At 42.5% G+C, this 16,987-nt stretch overlaps 1 protein-coding gene across 1 annotated transcript in view; it reads right to left on the bottom strand.

Moving 5' to 3' along the window:
* Positions 1-3,193: 3,193 nt before the first annotated feature.
* efcab2 (EF-hand calcium binding domain 2) overlaps positions 3,194-16,987 on the bottom strand; it is a 76,166-nt gene continuing 62,372 nt past the window's right edge. The window contains exon 7 of the mRNA XM_060830809.1: positions 3,194-3,387. Coding sequence (XP_060686792.1) covers positions 3,272-3,387 — 116 coding nt within the window. The 3' untranslated portion in view covers positions 3,194-3,271. The remainder of the gene's footprint in view (positions 3,388-16,987) is intronic.

Raw genomic sequence — 16,987 nt, 5'->3', positions numbered from 1 at the left:
CCAATGACACTAAGATGAGTGGCAGAGCAAAGTGTGCAGAGGACTGTGAAACTTTACAGAGGAACAGTGACACATTGAGTGAGTGGGCAAAGGTCTGGCAGATGGAATACAATGTTAGTAAATGTGAAGTCATACATTTTGGTAGGAGTAACAGCAAAATGGATTATTACTTTAATGGTAAACAGTTGCAGCATGCTGATTTGCAGAGGGACATGGGTGTCCTTGTGCATGAAATGCAGAAGGTTGGTCTGCAGTCTGCAGGTACAACAAGTAATTAGGAAGGCAAATGGAATTTTGTTCTTCATTGCTAAAGAGGTTGAGTTTAAATGCAGAGAGGTAATGTTACAGGTGTACAAGGTGCTGATGAGGCCAGACCTGGAGTACTGTGTGCAGATTTAGTTTCCTTACTTAAGAAAGGATGTACTGGCACTGGAGAGGGTGCAGAGGAGGTTCACTGGGTTGATTCCGGAGTTGAGGGGAATGGCTTATGAGGAAAGCCTGAGTAGACTGGGATTATAGTCATTGGAATTCAGAAGAATGGAGGGGGGGGGGGGGGATCTTATAGAAACATATAAAATTATGAAGGAAATCAATAAAGTTGAAATAGATAGAATGTTTTCACTGGTAGGTGAACCTAGAGCAAGAGGGTTTAGAACTGAACTGAGAAAGAGCTTCTTTACCCAGTGGGTTGTTAAGCTATGGAAGTCTTTGCCCAGGGAAGTAGTTGACACGACTTCAGTAATCACTTTTAAAGCTTAGGTAGATACTTTTTTGAAAAATAAAGGAATTAAGGGATATAGTGAAAATGCGGGTAAGTGGAGCTGAGTCCATGAAAAGGTTGACCATTATCTTACTGAGTGGCAGAGCAGGCTCGAACGGCCAAACAGCCTACTCCTGCTCCTAGTTCTTATGTTCTTACGCCAAACTTGAGATGTTAACTGTTTCTCTCTCCACAAATGCTACCAGACCTGCTGAGTTCCCCAGCATTCCCCAGATGCGCTTGTTTCAGATTTCCAATAATCACAAAATTTTGCTTTATGGAGAAAAAGATTCCTTTGAATCAAGCTCACATTGTGTCACTGTCAGCTGTGGCTCTATCACCTTTGCATTATAAGGGTCTGGGGGTCAAGTCTCACTGCAGGGTGTGGGCACAAAGATCAAGGCTGCCACTGCAATTGTGAACTGAGAGTGCTGTACTGTCAGAGGCCATGTCTTTCAGATAAGATATTAAACTGAAATCTTATCTGGCTGCTTGGGTGGGTGTAAAAGATCATATGGCACTCTCTCATGGATGAAGTGTCTGTTTCTGTGCTGTACATCTCTATGACTCTATAACAGGGCAGTTATTGCCAATAGCCTGGCTAACCGTATTCTTCAACAAGAATTATTTAAAAGATTATCTGGTCATTATTACATTACTGTTTGTGGAAGTTTGCTGTGTGCATATTGGCTGCAAGGTGTCCTATATTACAACAATAAGCATGCTTCTGAATTACTTAATTATTGTAAACTGCTTTGACACATCCAGTGATTGCAAAAGGTGCTATATTAATTCAGTTTATTTGTTTCTTCACTGTGACTAAGTTTGAATGACTCTGGGCACAAATATGGCATAAATATCCCTTTCTCTGCACTATCACACATTGATTAATGAATATTGGAGGAATATGGAGAAATAATGTCATCAACATTACAAATATTCATATGCAAGATATGTTATTATTTTTAACAGGTCATTTGCTGATTTTAGAAATGAATTTTGGCTGAGTCTCTAGTTAGCAAATCGAAATGGCTCTCAAATGGGAGGTTTCTATTTTGCCAGGGCCCCCAAGCCTGCTTTTACAAGTCTAGATAGCCTATCAGAGGTCGGTCAGAGAAGGACATTACAATCACTCCAGCACTCTCTTCCCATGTGACCCTTGTAATCACCACTTCCAGCGTTTCTGTGTATCTTCAATCCATGTTAAAGTGGCCATGGAGGAGAGTGGAAAGCATAGGTTGGCATGGAAAGCATGAGGGGGTCATGGGGGAGGTGTGGGAGCAATGCTTGGGGAATGCAGGTGTTGAGGCCTCGAGGGTCCAACATTAAATAGAACACCTGGGACCAAGTTCATGAGCACAAGGCCTTTTAAACAGCCCACTTTGGTACATGGCAATCCATGTGGCTGTCTCTGTCCTGTTTCCAAGGTGGAGGATTTGTCTCCAGCATGCACCCAGCCCCAAGAGAAAGAAAATTGCACCTTTTCTCCTGAGGTGGGTGGGGCAAACAGGTAAATTAACTGACTCCTGCAAGCCATTTCCAGGGTGAAAATCTAGCCCAGCATTTCTGAGACTTTTCATCAGAACTGGAAAAAGTTAGAGATATCATAGGTTTGAAGCAAGTGAAAAGGAAAAGGGTAGGAAGAAAAGCAAAAGAAAAAATCGATTATAGCGTGAAAGGGAGGAAGATTTAAATAAAAGGTTTCACAGTCCAAGGCCATAGGGATTGTTAATGTACATGGAAGTAAAAATCTAGAGGAGTTGTAACTATGCTGTTAACCTCTCAAAGCAAAGAAAATATATAAGAACAAAAAAGCAAGCAAAGAAAAAGATGAGTGGAAGGTTAAAATCTCAAATTAATTAATTCAACATTCAGTTAACGTGCCCAGACACATGAAGGTTATGCTGAGGTTTGAAGTTGTTTAAAGCAATGTTAAATTCCGTGGGGCTTATAGATGAGATGCTATTTCTTAAGTTTACACGAGTAACCTTAACCAATTTTGAGAAAAACTGAACAATTTGCAGAGATATATTGAAGACAGCAAATACCTGACCTCAATAAATCTCCAAAAACAAATTCTTCTGACAAATTGCTGAATTCGATCAGCCTGTCTAGCTTTGCATTGATTACATGCTGGATGGAAAGGACTGGTCTTGAGAGTATACTAAAGTGAACAACCCTCAAGATACTGAGAGCTGTGAAGTCTCAACTTTGAAATTGTGACACAATTTTATCCAGACATAAAGAACTACAGCTGTATATGAATATTTATACATCCATCAACAAAATGTAATAACTTCACTGTAATAAGTGAGGATAAATCCTCCTAATAAAAACATCTTAAAATATTTTAGACATATTTTTTACTGCCTTATGCATTAGGATTTATTTTTGTCTAAGTAGAACAATTACAATTTTAAAATAGATGCTCTGAATACACTTATTTGAAATCTTGCTAAGTTTGAGTCTGTTTGCTTTTGGATTTTTGTGAAGATATTTCTCCTAATGTAGTCAGGTGTCATCAATAGTCATCATTGCCGCAAAATCTTTATAGAAGATGATATTCTTTTCTGGATCCACAGCAGCTGATAGCATCTCTTCCATCTCCTCTTGTGTAAATGGCTCCCCTATGGAATGAAGGAATAACAATAATCACCTCTTTTCTCATTCTTCCTGAGGTTAATGGCTAAGATTGATGAAGCAGTTTCATGACTATTATCACTCACCTGGAATCTGTGAAACCAAATATAAAGTGAGAAGAAAAGCTGAGTCTAAATACTGTGATATTTCATTGCAGTACTGCGACTGCAAATCTGTCACACTAACAAATATTTACACCAATTTTGAAAGCAGTTGTACTGAAGTTGAGAGATGTCCTGGTGAAGAAGTGTTTGGATAGCCTGAATGTTTGCAATACACATGTCTGTAATATTCTCTGCATATAATTGGAACACAGTTCTTTTTACATATTTACCATCATATGCTCTGATAATAAAGGTACTGAACACAACTCATATAATCCCAACAGTGTGGAAGCATGTCATTCAGCCTGTTGAGTCCACACTGACCCTCCAAACAGCAGCCCACCCAGACCAGTCTCGTTACCCTATCCACACAACTCTGCATTTCCTATGGTTAACCCACCTAACCTACACATCCCTAGACACAATGGATAATTTAGTTTGGCCAATCTACCCAACCTGCACATCTTTGAATTGTGGGATGAAACCAGCAGACACAGCAGAATGTTCAAGCTCCATACAGACAGTGGCCTGAGGGTTGAATTGAACCCAGGTCCCTGGCACTGTGAGACAGCAGTGCTAACCACTGAGCTACTAATAAGATAACTTACACAGGTACTGAGTATTTAACAAGCTGCTGTACTGATGCATTGTTACTAAGCTGAAAGTGTAAAGGGCCTTGTGAGGCAGCCGTGGTTTAGTAAGGAATTGGAGTCCCTTGTGAAAGGGAAGAAGGCGGCATATGTAAAGATGAGGCGTGAAGGTTCAGTAGAGGCGATTGAGAGTTATAAGGTAGCCAGGAAGGAGCTAAAGAGGGAGCTAAGAGAAGCGAGAAGGGGACATGAAAAGTCTTTAGCTGGTAGGATTAGGGAAAACCCAAAGGCTTTCTATAGGTATGTCAAGAATAAAAGGATGACTAGGGTAGGTATCGGTCCAGTCAAGGATAGTAGTGGGAAGTTGTGTGTGGAGGCGGAGGAGATTGGAGAGACATTAAATCAGTACTTTTCATCAGTATTCACTCAGGAACAGGACACTGTTGCTGATGTGAATATGGAATCACAAATAATTAGAATGGATGCCCTGGAAATATGCAGGGAAGAGGTTTTGGGAATATTGGAAAGGATGAATATAGATAAGTCTCCTGGGCCTGATGGCATTTACCCCAGGATCCTATGGGAAGCTAGGGAGGAGATAGCAGAGCCATTGGCCTGGATTTTTATGTCGTCGTTGTCAACAGGAATAGTACCAGAGGACTGGAGGATAGCGAATGTGGTCCCATTGTTCAAGAAAGGGAGTAGGGATAGCCCTAGCAACTATAGGCCAGTGAGTCTGACTTCAGTGGTGGGCAAAGTCTTAGAGAGAATGGTAAGGGATAAGATTTATGAACATCTGGGTAGGAATAACGTGATCAGGGATAGCCAGCATGGTTTTGTGAAGGGCAGGTCGTGCCTCACAAACCTTATTGAGTTCTTTGAGAAGGTGACCAAGGAAGTGGATGAGGGTAAAGCAGTAGATGTTGTGTATATGGATTTTAGTAAGGCGTTCGATAAGGTTCCCCATGGTAGGCTAATGCTAAAACTTCGGAGGTATGGCATTGAGGATACATTAGAGGTTTGGATTAGGAATTGGCTGGCTGGAAGGAGACAGAGGGTAGTAGTTGATGGATTATGTTCATCTTGGAGCGCAGTTACTAGCGGTGTACCACAAGGATCTGTTTTGGGACCATTGCTTTTTGTTATCTTTATAAATGATCTAGAGGAAGGACTTGAAAGCTGGGTAAGCAAGTTTGCGGATGACACAAAAGTCGGTGGAGTTGTGGATAGTGAGGAAGGAAGTGGTAGGTTACAGCGGGATATAGATAAGTTGCAGAGCTGGGCGGAAATGTGGCAAATGGAATTCAATGTAGCTAAGTGCGAAGTCGTTCACTTTGGTAGGAATAACAAGATGATGGATTACTGGGCTAATGGTAGGCTACTTGGTAGTGTGGATGAGCAGAGGGATCTTGGTGTCCATGTACACAGATCTCTGAAAGTTGCCACCCAGGTAAATAGTGCTGTGAGGAAGGCATATGGTGTACTGGGCTTTATTGGCAGAGGAATTGAGTTCCGGAGTCCTGAGGTCATGTTGCAGTTGTATAAGACTCTGGTGCGGCCTCATCTGGAGTATTGTGTGCAGTTTTGGTCGCCATACTATAGGAAGGATGTGGAAGCTTTAGAACGAGTGCAGAGGAGGTTTACCAGGATGTTGCCTGGAATGGTAGGAAAATCTTATGAGGAAAGGCTGAGGCACTTGGGGCTGTTCTCATTGGAGAAGAGAAGGTTTAGGGGAGATCTGATAGAAGTGTATAAGATGATTAGGGGTTTAGATAGGGTAGATACTAAGAACCTTTTACCGCTAATGGAGTCAGGTGTTACTAGGGGACATAGCTTTAAATTAAGGGGTGGTAGGTATAGGACCGATGTTAGGGGTAGATTCTTCACACAGCGGGTTGTGAGTTCATGGAATGCCCTGCCCGTATCAGTGGTGAACTCTCCTTCTTTATGGTCATTTAAGCGGGCATTGGATAGGCATTTGGAAGTTATTGGGCTAGTATAGGTTAGGTAGGATTCGGTCGGCGCAACATCGAGGGCCGAAGGGCCTGTACTGCGCTGTATCCTTCTATGTTCTATGTTCTATGTTCTATGAAAAAGGAGAACCTGCATTTACACCATGCCTTTCTTGTTGCCAGTTCCATGCCGAATTTTCCTGCTAGTTTTAGGACGAATTGGAGGTCTCAAACCTGCTCTTGTCAGTAGTGTGTCCACTGGTATAATCCTCACCGATGCAGTCATTAATCTATACACTCAAAGATAGCAACTTCATTGAGATTTGATCACTGCTTTTGTAATGCAGACTTAGGATGGAACAAGGTGATAATGCACATGTTCTTCTTCAAAGAGGTGATATAGGATTGCTTCTATATACCTGAGAGGGTCTTATCTATTCATCTGAAAGATAGCACCTTCAATACTGTGATTCTTCCTCAGGAAGAATATCAGTCATGATTTTGCACTGAAGTACTAGAGATGGACTTGAACCCATAGCCTTCAGACACAGAGGTAAGAGTGATACCAACTGAGCCACAATTCATATTGTGGGGAGAGCTCCCCCAGTCTTGAATAACATGGGCAATTGTAAGTCAGTTGGAAAAATGGAATGAGATTGGAAAAATTAGATCCTCGAAGTTGAGAAATAACAAGTCTACTTTTCCAACCAAAGTTTGAACAGCAAGACAAGAATCTCACTAGTGAGCAGCAAGAGGTGTTTTTGCATCTGGTTAGAACTTAATCTCACCTCATTTATATGCAGTTTACTATTTTTGGACAGAAGTTAAATGTGAGCATTCTAGTCATTAAGTGAAATAATTCCATATCATTACAGGTCAAGGAGTGGGTCACAATTAGTCCTGCAGGTCCAGTGCAACCTCTTGAATGATTATTGATAGGTCAGTCAGTCTGATCGCTCATCAGTCAGAATCAGCCCAGTTCACTGAAAGTCAGGGGCCAGTACTGTGGTGGAAATTTGAGGCTTAGAGGCAACAATTTGAGATGCAGAAGAGGCAATAATTGTGAACTAGGGCAACTTGATAGATAAAGCTGAGAGATGGTAGAGCATGGGAGGGCAAGGGGTATCTTGAAAAGGGTTTTTTCGACAGTCATCACCACCCTGGATTCGATGAGGTGACAATGCATAACCACATCTGACATGCTAAGCTGTTCAGGGGGTAAAATGGAAAGATGAGCAGTTAAATAAAACATTAAGGTAGGAATGTGGGTAACATTAAAGCCAATAGGGTTGATGGGGAGAACAACGCAGAAAGGAATAAGTTGGCTTGGCAGATCACCTACAGTGAGAGGCTGACCTGCAACTCACTCCATGAATCAATACCTGCGTTGCCTACCACCCTCATCAAAAACAGAAATGCACAATCAAAATGATTATAGCTGCCACCACATGCAGGGTGAGCAGAGTGTTTTTTATCCTCTCTCTGAGGGAGTGGGCCCTGCTTTTGTGCACCGAGAGGCCCTTCAAAGGGCAACAGCATTAAACAGAAATCCACACTGTACATAATGCTATATGTGGACTGCATGTACAGACCTACTGTGTCGAGAACAAATCCTGGCCACAAGCAAACGTGACCACATCATTCAACATTTTCATGCGATGAAACACAAGTAATGTCAGGCAAGATGTAAAGATTTACTTTAGTTGCAAAAGTGGAATCAACTTAGTGCTCACTATAAAATGAACTGTAAAATGTCCACACCATTATCCTACTGGTAATGCTGCCTTTCTTAGATAATGTGGGAGATGAGATGGGAGGCAGATTCCCATTATGGCTGCTACATATACAATCTCTGACTGTATGTCTGCCAAAAGGCTTGAGCAATATATGTATTGAATCAGGATAAGGATGTGCTAGGTCCATTTAAAAGCATCCCATTGCCTTCTTTGTTGGAGGGCTCCCTGTCACAGTGTTCTGAAGATGTTTAAATGTTATTTGTGTATGGCATGACTACTGAATGATCACATTAGTGAGGAGCTACTTTATTTGTGATATTGCCCACTGATTGGAAGGCTCAATGGAACTATCCCTAAATGATTCAGGAACAGGAACTATGGTCACCTCTGAGGCTATTGCACAAAGAGCACCTACACTAATAGATGAGGAACACATGCATCTGGAGCAGCAGCAACCTCCAGCATAGAGTCATAGAGATGTACAGCACGGAACAGACCCTTTGGTCTAACTAACCCATGCCAACCAGATATCCCAATCTAAACTAGTCCCATTTGCCAGCACTTGGCCCATATCCCTCCAAACCCTTCCTATTCATATACCCATCCAGACGCCTTTTAAATGTTGCAATTGTACTAGCCTCCACCACATCCTCTGGCAGTTCATTCCACACCCGCTGCATGTAAATATTGCCCCTTTGGTCCTTTTTATATCTTTCCCCTCTCACCCTAAACCTATGCCCTCTAGTTCTGGACTCCCCCACCCCAGGGAAAAAAAAACTTTGTCTATTTACCCTATCCATGCCTCTCATGATTTTATAAACCTCTATAAGGTCACCCCTCAGCCTCTGACACTCCAGGGAAAACAGCTCCAGCCTATTCAGCCTCTCCCTATAGCTCAATCCTCCAACCCTGGCAACATCCTTGTATATCTTTTATGAACCCTTTCAAGTTTCACAACATCCTTCCAATAGGAAGGAGACAAGAACTGCACACAATATTTCAACAGTGGCCTAACCAATAAATTGTACAACAGCAACATGACTTCCCAACTCCTATACTCAATGTTCTGACCAAAAAAGGAAAGAATACCAAACACCTTCTTCGCGATCCTATCTACCTGTGAGTCTAGTTTCAAGGAACTATGAACCTGCACTCCAAGGTCTCTTTGTTCAGCAACACTTCCCAGAACTTTACCATTAACTGTATAAGTCCTGCTCTGATTTTCTTTTCCAAAACGCAGCACCTCGCATTTATCTCAATTAAACTCCATCAGATCAAGATCCAGTTGTAATCTGTGGTAACCTTCTTCACTGTCCACTACACCTCCAAATTTGGTGTCATCTGTAAACTTACTAACTATACCTTCTATGTTCATATCCAAATTTATATAAATGATGAAAAGTAGCACCTAAATTGGAAGGGGATTAATATACTAGCAGGGAAATTTGCTAGAACTGCTTGGGAGGATTTAAACTAGTAAGGTGGGGGGTGGGACCCAGGGAGATAGTGAGGAAAGAGATCGATCTGAGGCAAGTACAGCGGAGAACAGAAGTAAACAGATGTAAGTCAAAGAGTCATGGCAGGCAGGGACAAGGTAGGACTAATAATATAACTGCATTTATTTCAGTGCAAGAGGCCTAACAGGGAAGGCAGATGAACTCAGGGCATGGTTAGGAACATGGAACTGGGATATCATAGCAATTACAAAAACATGGCTCAGGGATGGGCAGGACTGGTAGCTTAATGTTCCAGGATACAAATGCTAGAGGAAGGATAGAAAGGGAGGCAAGAGAGGAGGGGGGGGGGGTGGCATTTTTGATAAGGGATAGCATTACGGTGTGCTGAGGGAGGATATTCCCGGAAATACATCCAGGGAAGTTATTTGGGTGGAACTGAGAAACAAGAAAGGGATGATCACCTTATTGGGATTGTATTATAGACCCCCCAATAGTCAGGGGGAAATTGAGAAACAAACTTGTAAGGAGATCTCAGCTATCTGTAAGAATAATAGGGTAGTTATGGTAGGGGATTTTAACTTTCCAAACATTGACTGGGACTGCCATAGTGTTAAAGGTTTGGATGGAGAGGAATTTCTTAAGTGTGTACAAGACAATTTTCTGATTCAGTATGTGGATATACCTACTAGAGAAGGTGCAAAACTTGACCTACTCTTGGGAAATAAGGCAGGGCAGGTGACTGAGGTGTCAGTGGGGGAGCACTTTAGGACTAGCGACCATAATTCTATTCATTTTAAAATAGTGATGGAAAAGGATAGACCAGATCTAAAAGTTGAAATTCTAAATTGGAGAAAGGCCAATTTTGACGGTATTAGGCAAGAACTTTCAAAAGCTGATTGGAGACAGATGTTCACAGGTAAAGGGACGGCTGGAAAAGGGGAAGCCTTCAGAAATGAGATATCAAGAATCCAGAGAAAGTATATTCCTGTCAAGGTGAAAGGGAAGGCTGGTAGGTATAGGGAATGCTGGATGACTAAAGAAATTGAGGGTTTGGGTAAGAAAAAGAAGGAGGCATATGTCAGGTACAGACAGATCGAGTGAATCCTTGGAAGAGTATAAAGGAAGTAGGAATATACTTAAGAGGGAAATCAGGAGCGCAAAACGGGGACATAAGATAGCTTTGGCAAATAGAATTAAGGAGAATCCAAAGGGGTTTTACAAATATATTAAGGACAAAAGGGTAACTAGGGAGAGAATAGGGTCCCTCAAAGATCAACAAGGCGGCCTTTGTGTGGAGCCACAGAAAATGGGGGAGATAATAAATGAATATTTTGCATCAATATTTACTGTGAAAAAGGATATGGAAGATATAGACTGTAGGGAAATAGATGGTGACATCTTGCAAAATGTCCAGGTTACAGAGGAAGAAGTGCTGGATATTTTGATATGCATAAAAGTGGATAAATCCCCAGGACCTGATCAGGTGTACCCGAGAACTCTGTGGGAAGCTAGAGAAATGATTGCTGGGCCTCTTGCTGAGATATTTGTATCATCGATAGTCACAGGTGAGGTGCCGGAAGACTGGAGGTTGGCAAACGCGGTGCCACTGTTTAAGAAGGGCAGTAAAGACAAGCCAGGGAACTATAGACCGGTGAGCCTGACCTCGTGATGGGCAAGTTGTTGGAGGGAATCCTGAGGGACAGGATGTACATGTATTTGGAAAGGCAAGAACTGATTCAGGATAGTCAACATGGCTTTGTGCATGGGAAATCATGTCTCACAAACTTGATTGAGTTTTTTTGAAGAAGTAACAAAGAAGATTGATGAGGGCAGAGCAGTAGATGTGATCTATATGGACTTCAGTAAGGCGTTCGACAAGGTTCCCCATGGCAGACTGATTAGCAAGGTTAGATCTCATTGAATACAGGGAGAACTAGCCATTTGGATACAGAACTGGCTCAAAGGTAGAAGACAGAGGATGGTGGTGGAGGGTAGTTTTTCAGACTGGAGGCCTATGACCAGTGGAATGCCACAAGGATCGGTGCTGGGCCCTCTACTTTTTGTCATTTACATAAATGATTTGGATGTGAGAATAAGAGGTACAGTTAGTAAGTTTGCAGATGACACCAAAATTGGAGGTGTAGTGGACAGCAAAGAGGATTACCTCAGATTACAACAGGATCTGGACCAGATGGGCCAATGGGCTGAGAAGTGGCAGATGGAGTTTAATTCTGATAAATGCGAGGTGCTGCATTTTGGGAAATCAAATCTTAGCAGGACTTATACACTTAATGGTAAGGTCCTAGGGAGTGTTGCTGAACACAGAGACCTTGGAGTACAGGTTCATAGCTCCTTGAAAGTGGAGTCGCAGGTAGATAGGATAGTGAAAAAGGCGTTTAGTATGCTTTCCTTTATTGGTCAGAGTACTGAGTACAGGAGTTGGGAGGTCATGTTGCAGCTCTACAAGACATTGGTTAGGCCACTGTTGGAATATTGCGTGCAATTCTGGTCTCCTTCCTATTGGAAAGATGTTGTGAAACTTGAAAGGGTTCAGAAAAGATTTACAAGGATGTTGCCAGGGAGAGGCTGAACAGGCTGGGGCTGTTTTCCCTGGAGTGTCGAAGACTGAGGGGAGACCTTATAGAAGTTGACAAAATTATGAGGGGCATGGATAGGATAAATAGACAAAGTCATTTTCGTGGGGTTGGGGAGTCCAGAACTAGAGGGCATAGGTTTAGCGTGAGAGGGGAAAGATATAAAAGAGACCTAAAGGAGCAACTTTTTCACACAGAGGGTGGTATGTGTATGGAATGAGCTGCCAGAGGATGTGGTGAAGGCTGGTACAATTGCAACATTTAAGAGGCATTTGGATGGGTATATGAATAGGAAGGGTTTGGAGGGATATGGGCGGGTGCTGGCAGATGGAACTAGACTGGGTTGGGATATCTGGTCGGCATGGACGGGTTGGACCAAAGGGTCTGTTTCCATACTGTACATCTCTATGACTCTATGACTCTAGAGAACCCAGCACTGATCCTTGTGGCACTCTACTGGTCACAGGCCTCCAGTCTGAAAAACAACCTTCCACTGCCTTCCACCTTCGAGCCAGTCATGTATCCAAATGGCTTGTTTTCCCTGTAGTCCCTGAGATCTAACCTTTTTAACCAGTCTCCCATGGGGAACCTTGTCAAACGCCATTATTGAAGTCCATATAGATCACATCTACTGCTCTGCTCTCATCAATCCTCTTTGTTACTTCTTCAAAAAACTCAGTCAAGATTGTGAGACATGATTTCCCACGCACAAAGCCATGTGGACTATCCCTAATCAGTCCTTGCCTTTCCAAATACGTGCAAATCCTCCAACAATTTGCCCACCACTGACATCAGGCTCACCGGTCTATAGTGCCCTGGCTTGTCCTTACACTTTTCTTAAATAGTGACACCACACTAGCCAACTGTTAGACTCACCCGTGACTATCGATGATACAAATACCTCAGCAAGTGGCTCAGCAATCACTTCCACAGCTTCCCACAGAGTTCTAGGGTACATCTGACCAGGTCCTGGGTATTTATCCACTTTTATGCATTTCAAGACATCAAGCACGTCCTCCTCTGTAATATGGACATTTTTCAAGATGTCACTATCTATTTCAGACGTGGACCATCTCCTAATGCGGTGCTTCCAGCCATAGGAGGCTTCATGTTAAAATCATAGCATTTCAAGTACAGAAGGATGCCATTTAGTCCATCATGTCTGTACTGCTCCTGAAAGAGCTACCTAGTGAACCCCATTCTTCAGCCCTATCTCCATAGCCCTTATATTTATCTCTTTCAAACATATATTCAGCTCTCTTTTGAAAACTCCTGTGGAATCTGCTTCCACCACTCTCCCAGACAGTGTATTCCAAAGCCTAACAACTCTCTGAGTAAAGACATTTCCCCTCATCTCACTCCTAGCTCTCTTGCTGACAGCCTTGAAACTGTCACCCTTAGTTACTGACGTACCAAAATGGAATATCCTTCTTTACCCTGTCAAAAATATTCATAAGGTCACTTCTAAATCTTCTTTGCTCCAAGAATAAACCCAATTTCTCTAAATTTTTCTTTGTCTTTAAAGTTTCTCATTCCTGATATCATTCTAGTAAATTTCCTTTGCACTTTCCCCATGGCTTTAATATCCTGCCTTAAATAAGGTGTCCAAAGTTGGACACAATTTGCCTACATGATTTGGTAAATGGGCAGGTAAACACAGTTGCCTGTTTCCCATGGAATGTCATGCAGATAACAGAGGGGCAGTGAGACTTTACTCTGTTTAGAGGTAGCAGCCAGATGTCCATTGTATCTGCAGCACACCTTCTTCCACTGGGACCAATGAGGGATATAAGATGTCCCTATCACATCAGGTTCCCATTCAGGTCATGTCTGAGAGTACTGTTGCAGTACTGTTCAGGAAGAAGGCATTACTTGGATTCTTTCATCCATACACCAGGAAGATGCACTCAGATTAAGTGATGGTTGATGGTGATCTATGAAAGTTGCAGCATTGTACCAAGCCAAGACAATGAAGATGTTCTTCAGAAGGAACAGCATTTCCACCATCCCACAGCTCAGCAACACTGGCTGAAACAACATAGACAGAATGTTCCTTGTTAGCACTGTTCAATGGAATTGATTGCATGGAGTCATCTTTCACTAACTGCAAATGTTTTGATGCTGCAGATGGAATCCCAACTGCAAATGCAGCTTACCAGTTCAATCTTTTAATGCTTTACCTGTTTGTTTAATAGAAGTTAAGATTGCATACTGATGGAAGCTTTCACAAGATCTGATTCTCCCTCATTTAATCATGACAAAGTTTCATGCTAGTAGCGAAACTATGAAAAAGAAAGTTAAAAATCACACAACACCAGGTTATAGTCCAACAAGTTTATTTGGAAGTACTAGCTTTCTAAGCGCTGCTCCTTCATCGGGTGGTTGTCTACCTGATGAAGGAGCGTTGCTCCAAAAGCTAGTGCTTCCAATTAAACCTGTTGGACTATAACCTGGTGTTGTGTGATTTTTAACTTTGTACATCCCAGTTGAACACCAGCATCTCCAAATCATGAAAAACAAAGCTATCATTCAGACATGGTTAGGATTTTGTGGTGCTAAGGATAATTAGTGTCCCTATTTTTGTAGTTGTAGCTAAAATGACAGTCATTCAGAAAAATCACACAACACCAGGTTATAGTCCAACAGTTTCATTTGAAACCACAAGCTCTCGGATCCCACCTCCCCCCCATCCCAAAGCCAGCTGCCTGAGAAAGGAGTGGGGACTCTGAAAGCTTGAAGTTTCAAATAGACTTGTTGGACTATAACCTGGTGTCATGTGACCTTTGACTTTGTCCACCCCAGTACTTCCACATCAAAGCTGATAAGGAACAGTGAACATGATTTACAAATGTGAAAATGTGTTTTCAATGAAATTCCAACTATGCCAACTCTGTGCCCTCAGAAGATTTACTTTTCCCTTTCCCTCCTACTATGTCAATGTATAGTCCAAGGGACGCAGCTGAAGTGGAAGGAGCCTGCCCTGTATTGGAACCTGTTGACCATGGAACATTGGGTGATATGACCCCTGAAGTATTTGTGGCTGGAGGGACCAGGCACGCTAAGAGTATTCTGCCTTGATGCAGGTCCACCCACTTCAGCCTCAACTCCCACAGGTTTGTGAATTGCAAGCAGAGAATATCTCTATTCATTCGTGTAAAGTGGGCATTGCTGGCCAGACCCATATTTATTGTCCATCCTTATTTGCTGTTGAGAAGGTGGTGGTGAGTTGCCTTCTTGACTGCTGCATTCCATGTGCTGTGGGAAGTCCCACAATGTCATTAGGGAAAAAAGTTCCAGGATTTAGATGCTGCAACACTGAAGGAATGGCAAAATATTTCCAAGTCAGCAAGGAGAATGGTTTGGGGTGGGGGTGGATCTTGCAGATGGTGAGATGCAAGTGTTAGCCTTCTATGAAGTGACCTGAGAGGAGGCCTATGTGTTGTTCCTACTCCTGCTGGGTGCTTATTGGCAAGATCCTATCTCCTTCTCAGGAATGAGCTTTTGGAATGAGGTCAAGGGGCTTCATCCTCCTACTGCCTTGCCATTGATGCTAAGAAAGTGATAGAGGGCAGGTCAGTGCCGAATATCCAGGCAACATTGAATGTTGCTGAAACTGGCTTTCCAAGGCAGCTGTCAACCTTCCCACTGCCAGACACCTCCTCAGAGGTGGAGCAAGAGATCGTGTTTTCTCCATGGTGGGGACAATGACAATGGCACCACAGCCTCCTGGAGATAAAAGAGAGAATGCATTGCAAAATAGGAATAGAAGTTTTTGCATGTTAAGAATACATTTACAGTGATGGTAATAGCAGAGCAGCATAGCACTTGACAACAAATCTTACTTGGATACCAGGACATGAACTCTTGGTATCATCACATCCGCTGTCACAATCCTCAACACCCAGAGCAAAGATTCTCTCCTTGTAGGGGATGAGGAGAGAAATGTCAGGATCCCATTATCCATCCCAGTTGTGGATTATTTTCTCTTGGAATGAGAGAAAGGGAGGATTGAATGAGATGAAAGTGGTTGGCACACCTGTTAGAACTGGTGCAGTAAGAGCAATGTGGTGAGGTGTGTAGCATTGGCAGAGGGCATGCAGGGGTAGTTGTCTGCGGGGGGAGCGGGCAGGATGGGTGACAGCAATAAGGGAAAATACTATGTGCAATAGTGAGAGTGTTAGCCATAGAATCTTGGTGGCAGGTGGGTGCAGTAGCAGAGTTACAGTGAGTATGAGATAGCAGAGAGAAGAGGATGGCACTTACCCTTGCAGAATGCAGAAGGACATGAGCTGCTGCTGTGGTCTCCTGGAGTGGTCCTGAAAAAAGAGGACAGTTCTCCTCTCCATTGCCCCATTTAACAGGACCTTGAGACCCATGACAAAAATTGTGTGACAATTTGCCTCTGTCAGGCATCTCCAGGGCATCTTTTTTTTTTCCCCACACTGTAACTGTACTGGCAACTCTTGGCCTGCAGTGACTGACCTGGTGTACAGTTCATGTTAATATGGTGCTGGCAGCAGGAATCTTAGAAGATCCCAGCAGAGGCAAGTACACAAATGTTGATGAACACAAGGTAGGAGGGATGATGCAGAGACATGAGTCAAAATGTGTGGCAATGGAAAAGCACAGCCAGTCACAGAATGTCTGAGGAACAGAAGACTCTCCTGCTCCTTGGATGCTGCCTGACCATCTGTACTTCAGCGCCACACTTTTGACTCTGATCTCCAGCATCTGTTGTCCTCACTTTCTGTTAGTGACGTAGAGGCATGGTGAGCATTGTGAATTGTGTGAGGTAACTATCTAGAATTCATAATGAAAACCTCTCCATGAAACCTTCTGAAATTGATATTTAGCCAATTTTGGTAAAATTCAGCTTCATGACACACTACACTAACATTACTGTAAGAAACATCTTAAATGTTGTAGCACCAACAATCTAGCTATTGGGAGATGTGGAAAAAATATTAAATTTGTGTAATAAAAGAAACAATACCAAAGACATCATCCGAATAACTATTAAAATCACCAAATTTATTTAGTTTGACCCTTTTCATTATGTAACAGTGCAGTTGTATCATCAAATGGGCACACATTTAAAGATTGGAATACAAATATACTACAAATTAGTGCATCCACATTTAGGAGGGAAAACAA

Source organism: Hemiscyllium ocellatum, chromosome 10 (assembly GCF_020745735.1).
Source record: "Hemiscyllium ocellatum isolate sHemOce1 chromosome 10, sHemOce1.pat.X.cur, whole genome shotgun sequence".
NCBI lineage: Eukaryota > Metazoa > Chordata > Chondrichthyes > Orectolobiformes > Hemiscylliidae > Hemiscyllium > Hemiscyllium ocellatum.
The sequence above is the reverse complement of the archived record's forward strand: the minus strand, read 5'-3'. Positions and strand labels throughout refer to the sequence as shown.